Source organism: Trypanosoma grayi, assembly GCF_000691245.1.
Source record: "Trypanosoma grayi strain ANR4 Tgr_10_V1, whole genome shotgun sequence".
Classification (NCBI taxonomy): Eukaryota; Euglenozoa; class Kinetoplastea; order Trypanosomatida; family Trypanosomatidae; genus Trypanosoma; species Trypanosoma grayi.
In genome coordinates this window covers 46,601-65,185 of record NW_008825629.1, presented here as the reverse complement: position 1 = coordinate 65,185, position 18,585 = coordinate 46,601, and the positions used below count along the sequence as shown (strand labels likewise).

Genomic DNA, 18,585 nt, shown 5'->3' with positions numbered 1-18,585 from the left:
AAAAAAAAAAAAAAAACAAACGGCAATCTCCCTCTTCCTCCTTCTATGGTGTCCGTACACTTGCATGTGGGCAAGAAAAAAAAAAAAGGACAGTCACTTCCCCGCTTGTTGCTTTCTTTCTCCCCCTCACCCTCGCGCACACACACAGATATATACGCATTTGCTCCCAGCCCCACTCTGAATCCCACCCAAGCCTCTGCAGAAACAATGGCGCGGCTGTGGTGTTCTCTTACGAATACGCCTCAATGCACTTGATCATCTCGTCACACTCTGTCTTAAGCTGTGCTGACATCGACTGCCGCTTCTCCTCTGAGACGGTGTCAAGCGGCATGAACTCCGTGAGCCGCATCACGGTGATGCGCACACGATCGGATTCCTCGCCGCCCACCGAGCTGGCGGAGTTCTCCTCCTTCACACGTAGCCGCATTAGCACCGGCCGGTTCATCCGCAGCTGTGCGATCTTTGTGACGAACATTGGATCCGCCTCCCGCTGCTTCTTTAACTCTGACGCCGACATGCCGAAGAACTCAACACCAGCCTCGTTGAAAAGCGTAAGCCACATCTGGGACACGTTATCGGTTGCCTGAATCGACACAAGGTAGCGCTGTGTGGGGACGACGGACTGGTCGCACTTCTCGCAGCGGTAACGGTCGCCCTGCGCCCCCTCCAGCATCACCTTCTTGTTGCACTGCGGGCATGCGTCGTACCACTGCGCGTCCTGCTTGAGGTACACCGGCACGCAGCGCACGTCGATGAAGTCCGCCTTTGCGCCGCGGCCGAGGCCCTCCGCCGCGATGTCGTCGAAATACTTGCGACCGCGGTACGTCTCGCCGCCGCCGGCACCAGCGCCTGGCCCATTGCCCAGCGACGAGAGTGATGCCACATCGCGGCCGCCGGTGGAGATGTACCAGTCGGCGAGCTTCTTCACGTCCGGGATGTTCGGGTTCACGTCGAAGGCAGACTGGAACGTGGCTGAGAGTGTCACGCCGTCGAAGCTGCCAACCTTCAGCTGCCGCATCGCAAGCACCGTGCCCGGCACATACCCCCACTGCTTCGCCTGATCGTTCCACAGCGTCACCTCCACCGCCGCGGTGACGTCGCCCACCTTCACGTTGCGTTTCACCAACTCCCGCCCGGTCGACTTCTGCGTGATGGAGCCGAGCTCCTCCACTGACAGCACCACCGCCAGCACGTCGACGAGAGAGCCCACCTCGCGCTGCTTGAGGATCTCGACGGGCACAAAGTTGTAGCGCTGCAGAGGAATTGCCGCGCTGGTGGAATCTCGTGCCAGTGAGATTTGACTTGAACTGTCAAATGTCACCTCGTAATCGTTGTTTACGTTGCTGAATTTGCGGTTCGCGTTCTTCACCTGGCCGCCGCTGAGGTAGTACACCTGTCCGTTCGCTATGAGGGGATCGAACAGGTCGACCGCATCGTTGAAGACGGTGGCGCGAATAGAGGCTGACTCGTCAATGAGCGTGAAGGAGAAGAGTTTACCCTGCGACGTTGGCTTGTTCCACGTGCGCACATCCGACTTGTCTGTCACACGCGCCCGAATCCACCACTTGCCGCCCAAGAACGGCGTCAGCGAATCGATCGGCTGAATCTGTTGCTTGCTCGGGTGCTGCATGGTATTGTTTTTCTCCTTTTTTACCCCCACTCTCTGTCTCTCTCTCTCTTTCTCTCTCTGTGTGTATGGGTATGTGTGAATTGTATGTATGTAGATGTGTTTTATGCGTTCTGCTCGAGAGGATTGAGTCTGTGCGTTAACGTCAGACTCTTCTTTTTCTTTTTCTTCTCTCCTCCCAGCTTACTATTCCTGTCCTTACTTGTTTGTTTTCGTACGTTGAGACGGGCTCCCCCCACTACGCTTGGTATGGGGCAGCCCAGAATGGAGGGAAGGAGAGGCCAAGCAGAGCAGAATATACAGAGAGAGCGAAGAATGGCACCGCCCCTTACTTCCTCCACACACACACACAGACACACACACACACAGCCCTCACCTTGCACAAAGGCAGCTCTGGCGGAAAACGAAACAGGGGGTTGTGAAGGCATCCACTCAACNATGGAGGGAAGGAGAGGCCAAGCAGAGCAGAATATACAGAGAGAGCGAAGAATGGCACCGCCCCTTACTTCCTCCACACACACACACACACAGCCCTCACCTTGCACAAAGGCAGCTCTGGCGGAAAACGAAACAGGGGGTTGTGAAGGCATCCACTCAACGAGAATGAGCAGCAGGCTGCAGGAGCGCGTCCCCTCACGCTTCCACGCACACAGAGAGAGAGAGAGAGAGAGAGAGACACGGGGAGTGCCAAGCAATAGAGGGCTTAACACTATAAAAGCAAACTATGCCCTCCCCNACGAAACAGGGGGTTGTGAAGGCATCCACTCAACGAGAATGAGCAGCAGGCTGCAGGAGCGCGTCCCCTCACGCTTCCACGCACACACACACACACACACACACAGAGAGAGAGAGAGAGAGAGACACGGGGAGTGCCAAGCAATAGAGGGCTTAACACTATAAAAGCAAACTATGCCCTCCCCTCTTCGTAAAGCAAGGAATGAAATGAAAAGTAATAGCAAGACCTCAACACACGCCCAACCTTTAGTTGATTCTCTTTTCCGTAGCTCCAGTCACCATGTCCCGAGTCTGGGAGGGCCACGCGCAAGCATCCCCAAAAAACACATCTGCTGCAGGGGGAAGAGGAAACACACGAGCACCAGCAGCATGGAATAAAATGCACGCCTCCCTGTGATATGGCGTGACGCTTCCAACACAATTGCGGAGGTTTCCGTCGTCGGACCATGCAAGCTGGTGGTCTTGTCTTGCCTTCCCTCCCAGCATCAGTCTCCCTATCAATCACCTTCTTAGATATCCGAAACATCAGTTTCATCACTATCATAATCTTCATTGGTGTCTTCAGAAGAAGCATGCTGCGTTCCACCCGAAGCAAGCAAATTATGGATATTACTCCGGGCTGCGTTGGGGGCACCGGTGCCACTTGACGTTTGTCCCGCCTGGTTCGGGTTGATAACGCCTGGGAGAATCTCGAGTAGTTCGGCGCGCCTGATGCGCCCCGCTGAGGCGAAGCTTTTTCGCTTCGACTCCGCCAGTGCATTCACATTCACCTCCATTGTACCTTCGCCCAGAAACTTCACCACGTGCAGCTCCCCTCCTTGGCCGATGCGTTGCAAACAGCTGATGGCGTCGTCCTCGATGGCAGGGTTCCAGTGGGGCTCCATCATGAAGCAGTGCGACGCAATGGAGAGATCCATGCCCAACGCACACGCCGAGAATGTGACGAGCAGCACCCGAATACTTTGCTCTGCGCTGCTGTCCATACGGAAGCGTCTCAGAACGTCCTTCCTCTCTTCCGTCTTCAGTGTGTGGGAAAATACCCCAGCCGAAACACCGTTCTGGTGCAGGTATAACTGCACGTGTTCAAGGTACTTCAGCGAGGCGCAAAACACCACCGCCTTCATATCATCTGGGATGGGTTTGAGGTGCTCCAAGAGGGCCACCGTTTTGGCGCTTGGCTCCCACGCCGAAATGTCAACTTCCTCGGGCAAGTGGGCTTTAGATGGTTGCAGCAGTTCTGGTGGAATGACAGAGTAGCCCCCGGGAACACCCCGGCTGTTGCATGTGGCACAGACCCGATGTGTGGAGAACAGTTTTTCAACACACTTGTTGCAGAAAATGTGCAGGCAAGGCAACACCACTGGGGCTCGTAACGGAAAGTAGCAGATGACGCACCTCTCCTCCGCCAGTTTTTGTCCGCGGATTGAATCAAATACTTCCTCTGCAAATAGGGAGTTGACATCTTTTGGCATTAATTCCCGGACATCGGAAAGAAACTCTTCCATCCGCGCCTCCAGCAGCAGCGGTGAAAGGACCTCTGCATTCCTCTGGTCAGAAGACATTCCCAACACGGCGCGGTGGTGGAGAATCCCCAGGCGACACTTTCTGAGTGTTTCAAGGATCACCTTGAGACGTTTATATTCACTCTGAATGCCGCCCACATCTCGCTCCACATCTTCGCAAATCGCCGTGTAGCACTCGAGCTCCGCGTCGTGTAGTTCCACCATGACAGTCTCGGTTTTCACGACCTGGATATCCATCACATTTTGATTGGGCTTCAAAGAATTAGGGGCTCGCCATAGAATGTATGTGGAAAAGACATACCTCAGCAGCTCTTTTGTAGTCTCTGATACATTCGCTTGAAGCAAAGAGTCCGTGATGTGGCACAACCACCATGCCCTCGACCCAAAGTACGGCACACGCAAGAAGCGAAGAAGTGGAAACAGGTCGTCAATGCCTTTTACCACCGGGGTGGGTGTTACGGCCCAGAAGCGCTCCGCTGACAGCTTCAAGCATGCAGATGTCTGCTGCGAGAGAAACCCACGAATGCAATGAGCCTCATCAAGTACGATACGCTTCCAGTGAATCAAATGCAACTTACTGGTCAGATTATCGTCAAACAGCGGCTCGTGTTGCAGGGTCTGGTATGATGTCAGCACGTAGTCGTACTCTGTTGCAATACACAGTGTCGAGAGGTTCCTTCTGTCACTGCCGTGGTACAGCAAGACACGCGGCGCAGGGCTCACACAGGCCTCGATCTCCTCTTGCCAGTGTGCAAGTAGAGGGCTTGGGCAGAGGATGAGCGTTGCAGGGGACCCCACAAGGCCACCTGCGACATCGGCGTGAGGCTCCTCCCGCCCATTCTCGCAGAGAGCAATGACAACGCGTGTCTTGCCCAAGTTGCGCGTGTCTGCAAAAATACCACCGCGAGCCTTCTTCCCCCTAACCTTCTTCATACTGAGCTTGTCGCCTGGGGAAGCCTCAGGTGGGTGCAGTGCCCCGTTCCTGCCATCGTCATTTCGCTCCTGCCGTTGCATCCAGTAGAGAGCCTGCCTCTGAAGCGGCACCAGGTTGGCGTTCTGCATGGTTGGGGGCACACTTGCCAGTGGCACTTCAGCTGTGTTGACTGTCTTTATGGATGTGAAAAAGGAACTGTTAATGGACTCCGTCTGTTGAGTATCATCGTCGAAGTCGAGTGCACTCTCCGACATGTTCTCGTTGGCGCGAATCATTTGGTCTGGAATATCGTCGTCTGTGTCGGAATCCACAAGGACGGCGCAGGGCTGGGCATAATCGTCCCCGACTGCTGCTCCTTCCGCGTGCGCATGGTCTGCTCTCTCTCTGTCGGCCGACGCCTCTAGCAGCGTGTGAGTATCCGTGGACATTCAGCTTTTTTTGCGCCAGATGGGCAACCAGATACGACCTTCTGCGCTTGTTGTTGTTGTTGTTCTCGCCTCGCCTTGCTTCTGTCCACTCCTCTCTTGTAGCGAAGAAATTGGCAGAACACTGAGCGCGGTGAGAGTAAAGATAAAGGGGGGGAAGAAAAAAAAACACAACAACAAAAGTTCTGGCGTTCAAAGTATAAATATATATATATATATATATTTATATATATATGTGTGTGTGCGTGTGTTCACATGCCCCAAATATGCGGCATTGAATGCAGTCAACACGCCACGGCATCTCTATGTGTCAGTTCCTTGCGCAGAGAGTGTAATTTTCCTCGAAACCCAAGACAGCCACTACGAGTTGGGGAACAACTGGGTCTAATCCTCACATGCGTTACTTCTCCCGCCGTTTAGATTCACCATCAGCACATAGCTGACCGTGTGTCTTTGGCCGTCGTCGCCTCTTTCCATTTGCCTTTATGTATGTATATCTGCACACATACATACATTCTTATTGGCCCTCGTGCAGCCAGCGCGGCCTGCTCAGGCGTCCTTTACGAGGGGGATGCCGCGCTCCATCATGCGCAGCGCGAGGCCGAAGAGGAAGTCGAAGCATTCCATCATGCCCTTTGCGCGCTGCCATGTGTCGCCCCACACGTAGATGCCGTGCCGCCTCACCAAGACGGCGTTTGTCTCTGGGTAGGCCCGCATGCACTCCGCCATGGACGCGGTGAGGTCGGACTCAAACTCCGTGTTCTCGATAATGGGCACAACGAGCGTGTCACGGAAGTTCAGCGCCTTCTTCGTGACAGGGTTCACAATGCCCTTTACCATTTCGATGTGGGAGATGCGGAACTCCTTCTCACACAGCAGCGTGACGAGCACCGCGTTCTGGGAGTGAGAGTGGAGGCACGCCCCCGCGTTTCGCATCGTAAATGCATTAAAGAAGAGCGGTGTGCATTCGCTCATCTTCACCACCTTTGTGTTGCGCGGCGGCGCCACCACCTGCGCTGCTGCGTCGAGCACAAATATATCCTCCGGCTTGAGGCGCTCCTTCTGCACGCCGCTCGGCGCCACGTAGTAGTTGTCGCCGTGGCGGATAGAGATGCCGCCGCCGGTGCCGGTTGCCCAGCCGAGCTGGTAGAAGAGGCGGCACAGCTCAGGGATGAGGTTGAACGGGTGCTCCGTGTCTGTCTCCGCGAGTGTCATGTTGGCAACGCCGTCACTACTGCGCGCAGTGGAGAAAATGAGGGAGCGAGATGGCACCGCTCAGCCCGTCTGCCAGCAACCACAGGCAGCAGAGCAGCAAGAACCGGAAACCGAGAAGACACGCGCTAAACAACAACAACAACAATGACGAAAGAATAAGAAAACAAAAAAAAAACATCATCATGTGATACCCCCCCCACCCCACCCCACCCCACCCCACCGTGCTTGCGTGCACTTTTCACCGGCGCAGGCGGCGCACGCCCCACAAGAGAAGAAGGGTGTGCTCGTGGCGGGTGGGTTCGGAAATGGCTAACACGACCTGAGCGCAGGAGGAGTGCGAGGGGGACAACAACAACAACAAAAAAAACGTCACACAATCTACTCTAAGCGTGCCCGTCCATCACACACGCACGCACGCAAAGAAGCGCAAAAAAGACACCTTCACACAGGTGTTTCGGTGCCCACTCCCATTCTCCGCATTTTCGTCTGTCTGCTCAGTAGTTGTTTACTCTCTTCACGGAGGGGCCAACAACTGTCTGGTTGACGCGGCTCNTGAGACTCTCCGCTAAGTGTTCCTCCTTCTCGGAGACGGTGACCAGCATGAGCATCTTGCCGCCCTTTGCGCCCAGGTAGTTCTGCAGCAGGTACGTCAGCTTGCAGTTGCGCCACGGGGCGACGCTACCGGAGTTGTTGAGGGCACTGATGCACTTCCCCAGGTCCAGCAGACTGCGGTTGATGTTGATTGTCTCCTTAAGCTGCTGTCCCTGCACACCGGAGTCGTTCATCCGCTCGCTTCCGGCCAAATCAACGAGGCACAACGTCCCCTCGCTGCGCTGTCGTATCGCCGCGTTCTCCCCCTCGATGCGCAGCACAAACACGCAGTGTGAGCGGGACGAGCGGTCATTCAGTAGTGTCTTGGTTGTGCTACGGTGCCGCATAGCCGCGTCGTACAAGCGCTGGAAGTCCGCGATTGAGTGGATGCGCTTCTCCACGACGTTCGTGATATTTGTGGTCCCAGTCTCACTGTGGTGCTTGATGACGTGGTAGTTCGGCTGCGCGCACGCCGCGCCACCGGGCTCGTACGCCGCCGGATCCTGCTGCAGGTCGCGGATGACGTCGTTGTATATCTCCACAAAGTAGCAGCTGAGGCGGTAATCCCAGCCGTCGGCGCGCAGCTCCTCCTGCCGGCGGAAGATGGTGCGCAGCGCACGTGGCGTGATGCCGCAGCGCTGCTCATCCCGCACGTCGCCCTCCATCGAGTACGTCTTGCCGGAGCCCGTCTGACCGTACGCGAAGATGCAGACGCGGTAGCCGTCAATCGCGCAGTTGACGAGCGGCTCCACCTCGGCGTAGACAGCCTCCTGCCCCGCGCTGCCATCGAAGACGCGGTCGTAGACGAACGTCTCGCGTGACTCCTGCTTACCGGTGGAGGTGGCGTTACTCCGCGACTGGCAGAGGCACAGCGTCCTCTGCACCTCCTCGCCAGCCTGCGGGAACACAAACCGCCCATGCTGTACCGACTGCTGCTCCTCCCGTCGCCGCCTCTCTTTTCCCTTCCCTGTTGCTGCTGCACCAGCAAAGCTCTGCCGCATCTCCGCCACAGAACTGATGGTGCTGCGTGATGCGACTGACTCCTCACGGAGCGTCTCAGCTGCCAGCTTGGCGTCACTGCTGTTACTACCACCACTCTTAACGCGGCAATACACGCGAATAGTCCCCTTCAGCTCCTCGCACTGAGAGTACAATTGCCGCCGCAGCACCTCTGTCTCCTTCGTCTCCTGCTCAGCTGCCGCCTTGGCCTTGCGCATCTGCTGGAGTTCCACCACCATCTCTCTTACCTCACCGGAGAGACCGTAGGCGGCGTCCTGCATGACGCGCTCTCTCTCGAGCGCATCGTCTAACTCCCGCTGCTCCTTCGCCGTGACCTCGCGCTGTGCCCCTAACGTCCGCTGCAGCTGCTCCAACCCATCGGACTGCATGACAATATCTTCCTGCATGCGTTCCCGCACCTGCTCCAGCTGCACGCGTCGTTCCTGCAGCGCTGCTATTTCGTCCATGGCCCTTTGCTTCTCCATGAAGCATGCCTCCTCGCGACGACGCAACTCCGCCAGCTCCTCGAGGTGTTGACTTGTGTGGGACTCGCTGTCCGCCGCGACAGCTGCAAGCTCCAGCTCCTGCATGGCGATCATCTCTTCAATGGCGTCCAGCACCTCCTCCTTCTCCTGCGCCTTCTGCGCGTACAGGTGGGCGAGCTGGATGAGCTGCTTCTGCACATCCGTCGTCTTGCGCTGCCACATCACGTCCTTCGCCGTCACTGGCGCGGCCGAAGGCGAAGGAGCAGCAGCATCAGCAGCGGATGCACCGCTGGAGGTCAATGGCGAATAACGCCCAGGCAAGCGTCTACCGTCGTTGCTGCTACTTTTGCTTTTGACTGTGGCACCCCAGTCATCGCCCTGCCGAGGCCGCTTCCTCACGCCTTGTTGCATGCGCTGCTGACTGAGAATCGCAACGCACAGCTGAAACAACGGCAACGATGTGAGCCAAATACGAAAGTCCCTCTAAAATGCCTCTCTGTGAGGGCAATGCTCCCTTTCTTTTTTTATTTCTAAAAACAAAAAAAAAAAAAAATCCCCCACCCCCCTCGTGGCCCACCCAAAAATACGATGGGGTAGAGCGAAGTGGTGCTTCTATTCCGGCGTGTGCTCGTCCGACACCTTCGCGGCGACCCTGACGAGCAGCGAACAGCATTAAAAGGGACAAAAAACAAAAAAAAAAATAAAAAAAAGACAATTGCCAAGGGAAAAAAAAAAGGAATACATGAAATTGTGTGCATGCAGTTGCGAAAAGGATTGATCTGACTCCCACGTCGGGTTCTTCTTCATCCTGGTGGGTCACATACAACCGCCAAAGGGGAATCAAATCACGTCAGAGTACATTAAACGAAAGGAGGACGGCGGACTGCAAGAGTAATCTGTTTACATGCGGCTTGACGGTGTGGATGTGCTTTAGAGAAGAGGAGACGCATACTCTTGCACTCGCTTCCTCCCCTTCCTTCCCTCACTCTCTCCCTCGCTGCACAGCCTGGTGGAGAGAGCTGGCGCCAGCCACGGATAAAGAAACAAGCCACACAACACCATGCCAGGCACTGTCCCTGATCCCATCACCTTCCCCTCCTCCTTTCTTTTCTCTTCTCTCCAGACTACTATTCACTGTTGATGCGTGCTACAGCCGCTTGAAGACGATACTCTGTGTGTACCAGAAGTTGTCGCCGCGGAATCCCGTCCTGAACACAGCATCGCTCGGTTTTTTCACGCGTGACTTGGCGTCCTGTCGTGGATCAAAGGCGTTGTACGGGTCCTCCCAGTAGTCCATTGTGGTGGGCTTATCTTCTACGTAGCCTGCAGGCCGCCACGGCTTCTCTATCTCAAAGTGCTTCATGGGCGGCACCGCCGGCTTCGCCACGAAGGGTTTCGTCATGATGTAGCACGTGGTTGCGCCGGTGGCGTACGCTTCATCGAAGGTGTAGCCGAGACGCCCGCCCGGTTTGAACGGCGCCGCCGGCATCCGAGATCGCCACAGCTCACGCTCCCGCCTCGCGTTAATGCGTGGCTGGTCGTAGATGGTGGCGATGTACTCATTGCCGATTTCGCTCAGCGCGAGTCCGGGGGTTCCATAGCTGCCGAGCTTGCCGGGTGATGTGAGGATCTGCCGCGGCATCAGCGGGATCCGCGGCGGCGGCCCACGCGACTGGGGATTATCGGGGATGTGCGGGTAGGGCTGCTGCTGCAGCAGGCCGTAGTAAGAGCCGAGGCCCTCGCCCTTCTTGGTGGGGCCGACGTGTGCGAAGCCGGTGGTGGTCATGTCCCTCTTGCGGCTCTCCATCTGCTCGCGCCGCGCCATCGTCTCGGGGTCAGCGCGGCGGTCGCCGTTGTACATGTACTTGAACTCCTTGTCGAGGAGTGCGTCGGGGTTTTTGCCAGTCTTTGGCCAGCAGGTGACGAAATTAACGCCCTGCGCCCGCTCATCTAGAACGTGCTTGTAGCGGTCGCCCGTGCAAAGGTACGACGGTATTGAGAAGACCATCTCTCAGCCGGGCCCTGTCGGTGTGTGTGGGTGTGTGCTTACAGCGGTATGTATCTAACTCGTTCTCTCCTTCTTCTCTCTCTCGCCTACCCCTTCACTCCTTCTGTGTAGGTGTATGTGCGTGTGTGTGCAAGATGCTTGTTGCTCCTGCAGGCGGCACAGTTATCTAACGGAGCAGAGAGAGGGGCAATGCATTGGTCGATAAGAACAGAAAAGAAGCGGAACAGGGCAGCAGCGGAGCATGAGCATAGGCAATCAGCATGGCGAGAAGGCACCTGGAAGGGCGTGTGCGTCGTGGTAGTACCACAAGTGTCCCTTCCCACAATTTAGCGATGCGATGGATAACCACAAGAGAAAGAAAATACGCTTGTGTGAAGCGTGGGGGAATGCACCGCTCGTATCAGTCACCGCCCCACCGTCCTTCGCCCCCTGCCCTTTCTCTTATTCACCTACGGCAAAACCTCAACTGCGTCCCGACCAAGCGAGACGCCAACGTGAGAGTTCGTAGGCCTCATTAATGCATTGAAAATGGGCCTGATATGCGGAAAACACAAATCTCAGCGCTGATAGATGTGTGCATGTGTGTGTGTGTCTGTCTGTCTCGGCGTACGTGGTTTTTGCCAACCCTCACCCACACATACCGAGACAGAGAGACTGGAAGAGCCGCATATTGGCCGCACGCCTACTGTTTCTGGAGCCGAAGCACGTGAACGCCCACCACCGCCTCCAGCTGCACGAAGAAGGCGCCCATCCACCCGCTCCCGCAGCTCGTCGCACAGTCCCCCATAAAGTTACCGTCGGCACCCACTTCGTCACGCATCACAGCAAAGCCGCTGTTTGAATCGTCTGCGCAGACGATGCTGCGTAGAATGACGTTCCCCTCTTGTGACGACAGCCGCAAGGAATTCTCCGCGGTCACAGGAACGAGCCGGTATGACTGCACACTGAGCTCTGCTTTTCGCACCGCGTTAAAAAAACGTTGCATCGTTTCCGCCTGTCGGTGTGTCTGTACGACAATGGCAACAGCGTCTTCAACAGCGCCTAGTGCCTGATGCACCGTTGTCACAAATGCATCAATCAGAGAGACGTCGTACACGCAGTCTGCTGCCAGGATGACATTGCAGCCCCACCTCTGCACCTTCATGGAGTTGTCCCCGTGCTCTGTCCAGTCAAGGATTTCAGCAGCGTGCACCACACCTTCCCCCTCCCCGTTGCAACTTCGGTCGGTCGATCCCTCCACGGCAATGCCATGTGAACGCAGGTTGAAGTGGATGTTATCAATCAGCTCTGACTGGTAGTCGGTAAGAACGCAGCGCCGCACCCTCTGCTCGTACCACGGCAGGCGATGCAGCATCAGCGGCGTCAGCCCCACACCGGCGCCGAGCTCCAGCAACCTCATTTCCCCGCTGGATGGCAGAATGACGGGGCCGCATGCGGCGAGCGGCGCCTCGCGCAGCAGCTGCACCAGCGCAAATGCAGCCGGCCAGAGCGCGAGGCCCACGTTGGCGAATTGGCCAACGGCTAAACGCACCGGCACGAATGCCACAGGAGAATCAGGGGAGTAGAATGTCTTGTAGCACATACATGTCTGAGCGTCGCCCTCGAAGCTTGTCGAGCACTCCACGTACGCTTCCATGAGCTGCGTGTCAATGATGTCCTCGTCCGGCGACTCGGCGAGGAGTGCGGCGGTCTCTGGGAGCTCGAGTTGTGTGATGAAGTGCTTCAAGAAGGCTCGGACATTCGCCTTACGCTGCGGGTACTGCCGCACGAGCGGGTTGCGCAGCAGCAAGGCGACGCAAAGCTGCTGCGCTGCGGTGCAGTACCACGGCATGCCACATGCCCTGCAGTCCTCCCTGAATGCCGCAAACGTAAGCTGCGGCGGCGCGGACTGCAGGAACAACAGAAGCGACACGGGCGGGCATCGGTTGGCGCCGTGCTGCATTTCAGCGTGTCACACCCGCTCCACGTGGCAGTGTACCGCTCCTCTTCACCCCACTTGCTGCACATAGAGAGGGCCAGAGGTAACAGCGAGGGAGAGAGAGAGAGAGAGAAAGGATCCATGAGTGAACGGAGTGCATTTCACATCGCACTTGGGGCATAGGGGGGCGAAGAAAGCAATGAACAGGAGGGAGATGCTCAAACACGCAAACCATCCAAGCCACAAACAAACAAAAATCACACACACGCACGCACACAGACGCACACAGATAGATATACACATACACATATGTACGCACACATACTCACGGAAGGTGTTACTAAAGACGATGATGATGATGATGATGATGGACAACACACGGCAGTTCAACCATTCCCGCAGTGATACACTTGGGTGTAGAATCAACGAAAACTTTGTATGCCAGTGTGTGCAGTGGCGAGTGAATGAGTCAATAAATGAATGCGCGAGTGAGAAAATGAGTAGGTGTGTGAGTAAGAGAGACGGTATCCTCTCCATTCACGAGTCTGTGTGTTCATCTTCCAATTCCTCTAACTCGCGCTCCGTCATGTGACGGATGGGCACCTCCACATACACGTAATCGGTCTCCAGCCCCAAACTAAGCGCCAGTGCGGCCTCCATCACTTCCAGCGGCGAACCGGCTAATGCATTACTGGTGCGCTTGCCTTCCGAAGCAGGGGGCGTTGTGGCGTCCAGGCCGCGGCGGGCGCTACGGTTGACCACCAAAAGATTGACAAGGCTCTCAAGGAAAGGTGCGATGCGGTGTAGCACTTCCGCCGGCACCACGAATGCGCCTGTTGCGCTCACTGGCGGTAAGTCCAGCAGCGAGAAAGACGTCTGGAAGAAATTGTTATACTCCCGCAAGAGCTGGCGGCCAAGGGAGTTGTTCAGCAGGAACAGTGTGTTGTACGAGGCGCCATAAAAAATGCAACAGCGGGGCAACCTGTGTAGCTGCTGCTGAAGACTATGAGGGTACGTCTGCTGATTGACCCGGGGTTGCCGCAGGATTCGTCGTCGGATGCGGTGCAGCAGCTGCTGATCAATGCGCATGTCGTACTCGAGGAAGGCGACCCACTCCTCTCCCGCCACCGTGCGAGGCCTGCCCACGATGCCACTGCGGTACACCGTTATGATGGCGCTGTACATCTGCAGGAAGCTCGTGTTGGCCGCGTAGCCGGGCATCTCCCACTCGCGCAGCAGACGTCCCTCAACCATCTGCGGCGAGTAGCGGTGCTCCAGCGGCTCCTTCGTTGCTATAAAAAATATGCGGTTGCCGTTGCGCCTGCCAAATGTCCGGCGGTACGTCAGTAGTTTCTCAATGACTCCTCGCGTGTTTGTCGTTGTTCCTGCTGCTACAGGGCGAGTGGGCGTCGTGGCGGCGTCGGTGACAGAAGACGGTAGCAGCGCTGGCCATGCGAGACCCTCGTACAACCGCTCGTGCAAGCGACGGTGAAACACAATGAACACTGTCAACTCCACCACCTTCTCCTGACCCATCGTAACCGCGACGCCGCACCTGTCATTGTTACACGGCTCGACTGTGTCGTCTCCCAGCAGCACCTCCTGAAGCCGGCCCTCGCCGCGCAGCCGCATCTCCTCGCGGTGGTAGTGGTGCACACGAGTGCGGAGCGGACTGCTCGCTGGCGGCAGTAAAATGACGAGCGCGAGAAGCGCCAGCGCGACGACGCCGACCAGCAGTTTCCGCAGCAGCGTTGCGCCGGCTGGGAAGAGCCGCTTGAAGTGCCGAGGCAGCGGCGGCCCGCGCGACATCCCCTGCACGAGCAACAGCCCCAGATGAGCGCCAACTACAGCGACTGCGGGCGGTGGCGAGAGATATGCACAGCCGCCTCCTCCTCCCCCCGCCTCCGTGTGAAAGTGATTCTCTAATCTTCGGTCTGAGTGTACGTGTGTGTGTGTGTGTGTGGGTGGGTGGGTGTGCCGTTTGCACGCACCTCAGACGCCCCTCTTCTCTCCCACTCCCGACATGGGGCGGCGCGCAACCACAGAAGAAACAAGGAAGAGAGCAGGAAGCACACACAAAACACGTCTGTAGATCACAGACAGAGACATGGCCGCAGACATCCCACTGCCGCTGCCGCACCACACGGTGGTGCCACTCCTCGTGGCCGAACTGCAGTTACTTCACGCCTTGCTTAATCGGTTAAATGCAGGGAGATTGAAACAGAGATCCACGTCCCCGATTTTTCTTTTTTGGTTTTGCCTACTCGTCGTGCCTTTTTTCTCGCCTTCTTTTTTTGCCTTTAAAAAAAAAAAAAACTCCGCGCATGCTTATCGCGATCTCTCTCTGTCTCTCCACACACACACAACTTGGCGCCACCCAAGCAGTGCCTGCCAACAACGAGCGGCACGCGCCGCCTGCACCATCCCTCCTGCCCGTGCTGCCACCTTCTTCTGCTTGTTGGGCTTCCTCTGTGCGTTTGTGGGAGGCGTCTTCGTCCTTACTTGCGCGACTTATGCTGCGAGCGGAACTCGCGGAGGCGCGCGGTTTCCTTCTTTGCCTTCTTGAGGTTCCGCTCGTACTCCTTCTCCTCATTGGCGGCCTCGCGCTTGTGCCGCTCCCGCGCCTGCCGCTTTGCCTCCGCCTTCTTCTTCAGCATCGCGTCGGCCTTGTCGCTGAAGGCGTCGAGAAGCGCAGCGCGGCGCATGTCACGGGGCTCCGGCGCGACAGTCGTGGCACCGGCGATGCGCTGCTCCAGCGCCGTCGACCGCTCCAGCGGGATGAACTCCTCCTTCATGCTGAACGGCAGTTGCATCTTCTGGTTGCGGGAGAGCAGCACCTTGGCGGATTTGCCGTTGCTGTTGTCTTGCTCGTCGTCGTCGCGCTGGCGCCGCTTGATCTCGTGGTACTCGGAGTCAGGCCGCGGCGCGAGCGGGACATTGTGCTCCCAGCGCAGCTCCCGCATCGAGCGCATGCCGACCCACGCCGCGTCGACGAGGTTGCGCTGCAGCGAGCAGTATCTGGGCGGCTGCACCGTCTTCCACGCCCGGCAGAAGACAATATCGGAGGGGAAGATCTTGTCCTCGAAGGTCGCACGCACGAGCCCGTCTTTGCCCTTCAGCACCGCCTTCACGATGCCGCGAATGCCGGAGACGGACTTGAGCTTCGCGCCGACGAACTTTGTAGCCTCGATGTCGCTGTTGAACATACCCTTGACGAAGACCGTAGTCTTTAGTATCTTCTGCGGTGTGCCGGTAAGCTTCAGCTTCTTGACGATGCTCGTGGCGTGGTCGTTGCCGACGGTGTAGCCGGTGCAGGCGAGGCGGAAGTTCGGCGACCGCTGATCCCGCACGGGGATCGCGACGAAGCCGGTGTTTGCTGGCACTACCGGCGCATAGAAGGCGGCGACGCAGTGCATGTGCATCGGCGTGTACTTGAGGTAGCGCACGCGCCCGTTGGGGTCCTCTGTGGCAAATATCGGCTGCGTCTGGAGGCGGCGCCAGCCCATCGACAGCAGCAGCGGGTCCTGCGCCTTGAGGATCTTCGGGTGCCAGCGGTGCCGCTTCAGCTTTGCATGCACGATCTGGAACTGGTCCTCGCCCGCGTTCACGCCGCCGGCGATCAGCGGCACGGTGGCGTCGAAGAGCCGCAGGAACTCCACCGGAACGTTCTCCAGCACGAAGCGGACGTACAGACCGCTGAAGTAGCCGACGAGCTGGATCTTCTTGGTGACGTCCTCCCCCACATCCTGCAGCGCCGCGTCGAGGCGCTCCCGCTTCTCCTCCACCGCGCGCGTCAGGTGGTGGTAGTGGGTGTACGTGTTGTTCCTGTCGCCCATGTCGTACGCCTCGTCGAATGCCTTCTTTTTCGCCATCTTCTTCTGCAGCAGTCGTTCCTGGTCCTCTGTCAGCGTCTTGCCCTCCGTAATGGCCGCCGCTGCCTCAGCATCCTCGCTGTTGTTGTCATCGTCGCCGTCCTTGTCGTCAACACGGCGATGGTTCGGGTCATAGAACTGGATGGCACTGTCATCGCCATCGCCGCGCAGAGAAGATGAGGGCAGCGCTGATGCCTTGGCTGTTTGCCGCGGCGCTAAGAAGCTCGACACGAGCCCATCCAGCTCCGCGTCAGACAGGGCCGCGTCATCGTCGTTGTCGCCATTGTCGTCGGCGAGGATGTCGTAGTCGCTATCATCAACGTCGCCGCCTGCGTCACTCCTCCCCTTGTTCCTGTTGCCACCATGATTGCCGTCATCCGGCCGAAACGCCCCCCAGGCAGATGATGATCCACCCCCCACTGCCGCCAACGCGTTGTGTGGGCGTCGCAGCTGTTGTTCGCCTTGTGTGTCGTCATTCATCTCTTCCTCATCCTCATCATCGTCATTGTCATCATCCTGAAGCGTGTTTGAGGACCTGAGTGGCTTCAGGCCGCGTGCCATGGCATCGAATTCCTCGTCCTCGCTTTCATATCCCTTGCTGGCCTCACTCGCCGACCGCTCGTCATCGCCCTTGTCGTCGTCCCCCACCGCTGCCTTCCAGTCCCCGGTGACAAACAAGTTCTTCAAGCGGCGTAGCAGACTGGAGTCGGACCAGTCATGGTGTACAACATTTTCGCGTATGGCGTCCGGCGCATTGCGGCTTCGTGGCGCGAGACCCTCACCATCGCCTGCTAGTGCGGCATCCTCATTCTCAATGTCATCTTCTTCTTCATCATCGCGCGGGCCGTAGAGCGATAAGTCACTGTGGGCCCCACGGCCCTTGATGGGCGCGCGCCCATCCGAGCTACCACTGCTGCTACTGCCATCATCATCATCATCATCATCATCATCAGAGGAAGGAAGCTGCACATCGCCCATCTCGAGCTCCATCGCGTCCTCGTCGCGGAACACGACCGGGCGGCGGACGACGTTGAGTGCGGCAGCACCGGCATCCATCGGCTTCGCGCGCTGCAGCTCACGCAGGTATTGCAGTCCCTCGCCAGACCGTTCAATCATCTCCTTCTCCGCGTCCTCTTGAATATAGATGGCGTCGTCGTCGTACATCACACCGCTCACGTTGCAGTAGGGGGCGTAGATGCGCTTCTGCTTCATGCTGAGGTGGCGCATCTTGTGCCCCTGCGACTTGCCGTTGTTGCCGTCGAAGGCGCATGGGTCCTCCTGGTGTGAGATGTGGGCGATAGGGAAGTCACCAAGCCCTGGGATGTGCACGAGTTGCTGCGGCTTCAGCGGCTTCCCACGCGCGTAGCCGTAGAAGGCGATGGTGCGGTTGCAGTTCTCATCCGCCGCGATGTCCTGCGGGGCGGTGATGTCCTCGTGGCGGTCTATCAACACGCAGCTGTGCGTGTTGCGCCAGCTCTGTATCTTGGGCTCCACGCAGATAAGCAGGCGGTGCAGCTTCAGCACGTCGGTGGAGCGGTACATGCCGCGCACCATCGGCGCGAGACACAGCAGCTTCGCGCCCGCCGCCACCTCGTGCCAGAAGCGGTGGCGTAGGAACTTTTTGCGCTTCTTCAGCGCCTTTCCCGTCTTCAGCTGGTCGAGGTGCGACACGACACCGAACATGCGCGGGAAGCCGTGCACCTGCGCGATGTTGAGGAACTCAAACGTCTCCATCTCGAAGCCGAAACTGCCGTCGACCATCAGCAGCACGAGGTCCGCCACCTTCGCGACGTCGCACATCGCCGTCAGCGTGTTGGGGCACTCGAGGAACGTCACGCGGCGACTTCGGCCCGCCACGACGGTGATGGGGCCCCGCACCGCCTGCACGTTGCGGTTGCTGTAGAACTTCACCATGGAGCGGATCAGCGTCGACTTGCCGACGCCCGGCGGACCGACAACAGCGACGAGCAGCGGCGGCTCTTCGACGATGTGGCGCAGCGTCTTGTCGAGCGTTGGCACGTGCAGCGCCGTCTCACGTCTCTCGAGGCTGCGCAGCAACTTCTGCCCTTTGCGGCTGCCGGACGTGGGCCCCTGGAATGCTTTCCTGTTGTTGCCACGGTTGGGCTCAAGCTCGATGCCCGCCCTCTTCTTGCGGAACTCCTCCTTCTTGGCTGCTTTGCTGCCCACAAGCCGGCTCTTGTGGCCCTTGTTTTTCTGGTCAGTGTCCCCCTCCATTGCGACTCGTCCCGCGCT

At 57.9% G+C, this 18,585-nt stretch overlaps 8 protein-coding genes across 8 annotated transcripts; all 8 read right to left on the bottom strand.

The window, feature by feature from the left end:
* Positions 1-229: 229 nt before the first annotated feature.
* DQ04_00101310 (putative replication factor A, 51kDa subunit) lies at positions 230-1,630 on the bottom strand (the record flags this gene model as incomplete). The annotated part of the gene is made up of 1 exon (XM_009308160.1): positions 230-1,630. One exon carries the CDS (start codon positions 1,628-1,630, stop codon positions 230-232), a length of 1,401 nt encoding a protein of 466 aa, XP_009306435.1.
* Positions 1,631-2,871: 1,241 nt separating this feature from the next.
* Positions 2,872-5,247, bottom strand: DQ04_00101300 (DNA repair protein-like protein; the record flags this gene model as incomplete). Its single annotated transcript, XM_009308159.1, has 1 exon — positions 2,872-5,247. The coding sequence occupies one exon, from the start codon at positions 5,245-5,247 to the stop codon at positions 2,872-2,874; it is 2,376 nt and encodes a 791-aa protein (XP_009306434.1).
* Positions 5,248-5,793: 546 nt separating this feature from the next.
* On the bottom strand, positions 5,794-6,459 carry DQ04_00101290 (methylthioribulose 1-phosphate dehydratase; the record flags this gene model as incomplete). The annotated part of the gene is made up of 1 exon (XM_009308158.1): positions 5,794-6,459. The coding sequence occupies one exon, from the start codon at positions 6,457-6,459 to the stop codon at positions 5,794-5,796; it is 666 nt and encodes a 221-aa protein (XP_009306433.1).
* A 494-nt stretch (positions 6,460-6,953) lies between these two features.
* Positions 6,954-8,945, bottom strand: DQ04_00101280 (putative C-terminal motor kinesin; the record flags this gene model as incomplete). Its single annotated transcript, XM_009308157.1, has 1 exon — positions 6,954-8,945. The coding sequence occupies one exon, from the start codon at positions 8,943-8,945 to the stop codon at positions 6,954-6,956; it is 1,992 nt and encodes a 663-aa protein (XP_009306432.1).
* Positions 8,946-9,681: 736 nt separating this feature from the next.
* Positions 9,682-10,542, bottom strand: DQ04_00101270 (hypothetical protein; the record flags this gene model as incomplete). The annotated part of the gene is made up of 1 exon (XM_009308156.1): positions 9,682-10,542. One exon carries the CDS (start codon positions 10,540-10,542, stop codon positions 9,682-9,684), a length of 861 nt encoding a protein of 286 aa, XP_009306431.1.
* A 682-nt stretch (positions 10,543-11,224) lies between these two features.
* Positions 11,225-12,484, bottom strand: DQ04_00101260 (hypothetical protein; the record flags this gene model as incomplete). Its single annotated transcript, XM_009308155.1, has 1 exon — positions 11,225-12,484. One exon carries the CDS (start codon positions 12,482-12,484, stop codon positions 11,225-11,227), a length of 1,260 nt encoding a protein of 419 aa, XP_009306430.1.
* Positions 12,485-12,997: 513 nt separating this feature from the next.
* Positions 12,998-14,269, bottom strand: DQ04_00101250 (hypothetical protein; the record flags this gene model as incomplete). Its single annotated transcript, XM_009308154.1, has 1 exon — positions 12,998-14,269. The coding sequence occupies one exon, from the start codon at positions 14,267-14,269 to the stop codon at positions 12,998-13,000; it is 1,272 nt and encodes a 423-aa protein (XP_009306429.1).
* A 689-nt stretch (positions 14,270-14,958) lies between these two features.
* On the bottom strand, positions 14,959-18,567 carry DQ04_00101240 (ribosome biogenesis protein BMS1; the record flags this gene model as incomplete). The annotated part of the gene is made up of 1 exon (XM_009308153.1): positions 14,959-18,567. One exon carries the CDS (start codon positions 18,565-18,567, stop codon positions 14,959-14,961), a length of 3,609 nt encoding a protein of 1,202 aa, XP_009306428.1.
* Between the last annotated feature and the right edge of the window lie 18 nt (positions 18,568-18,585).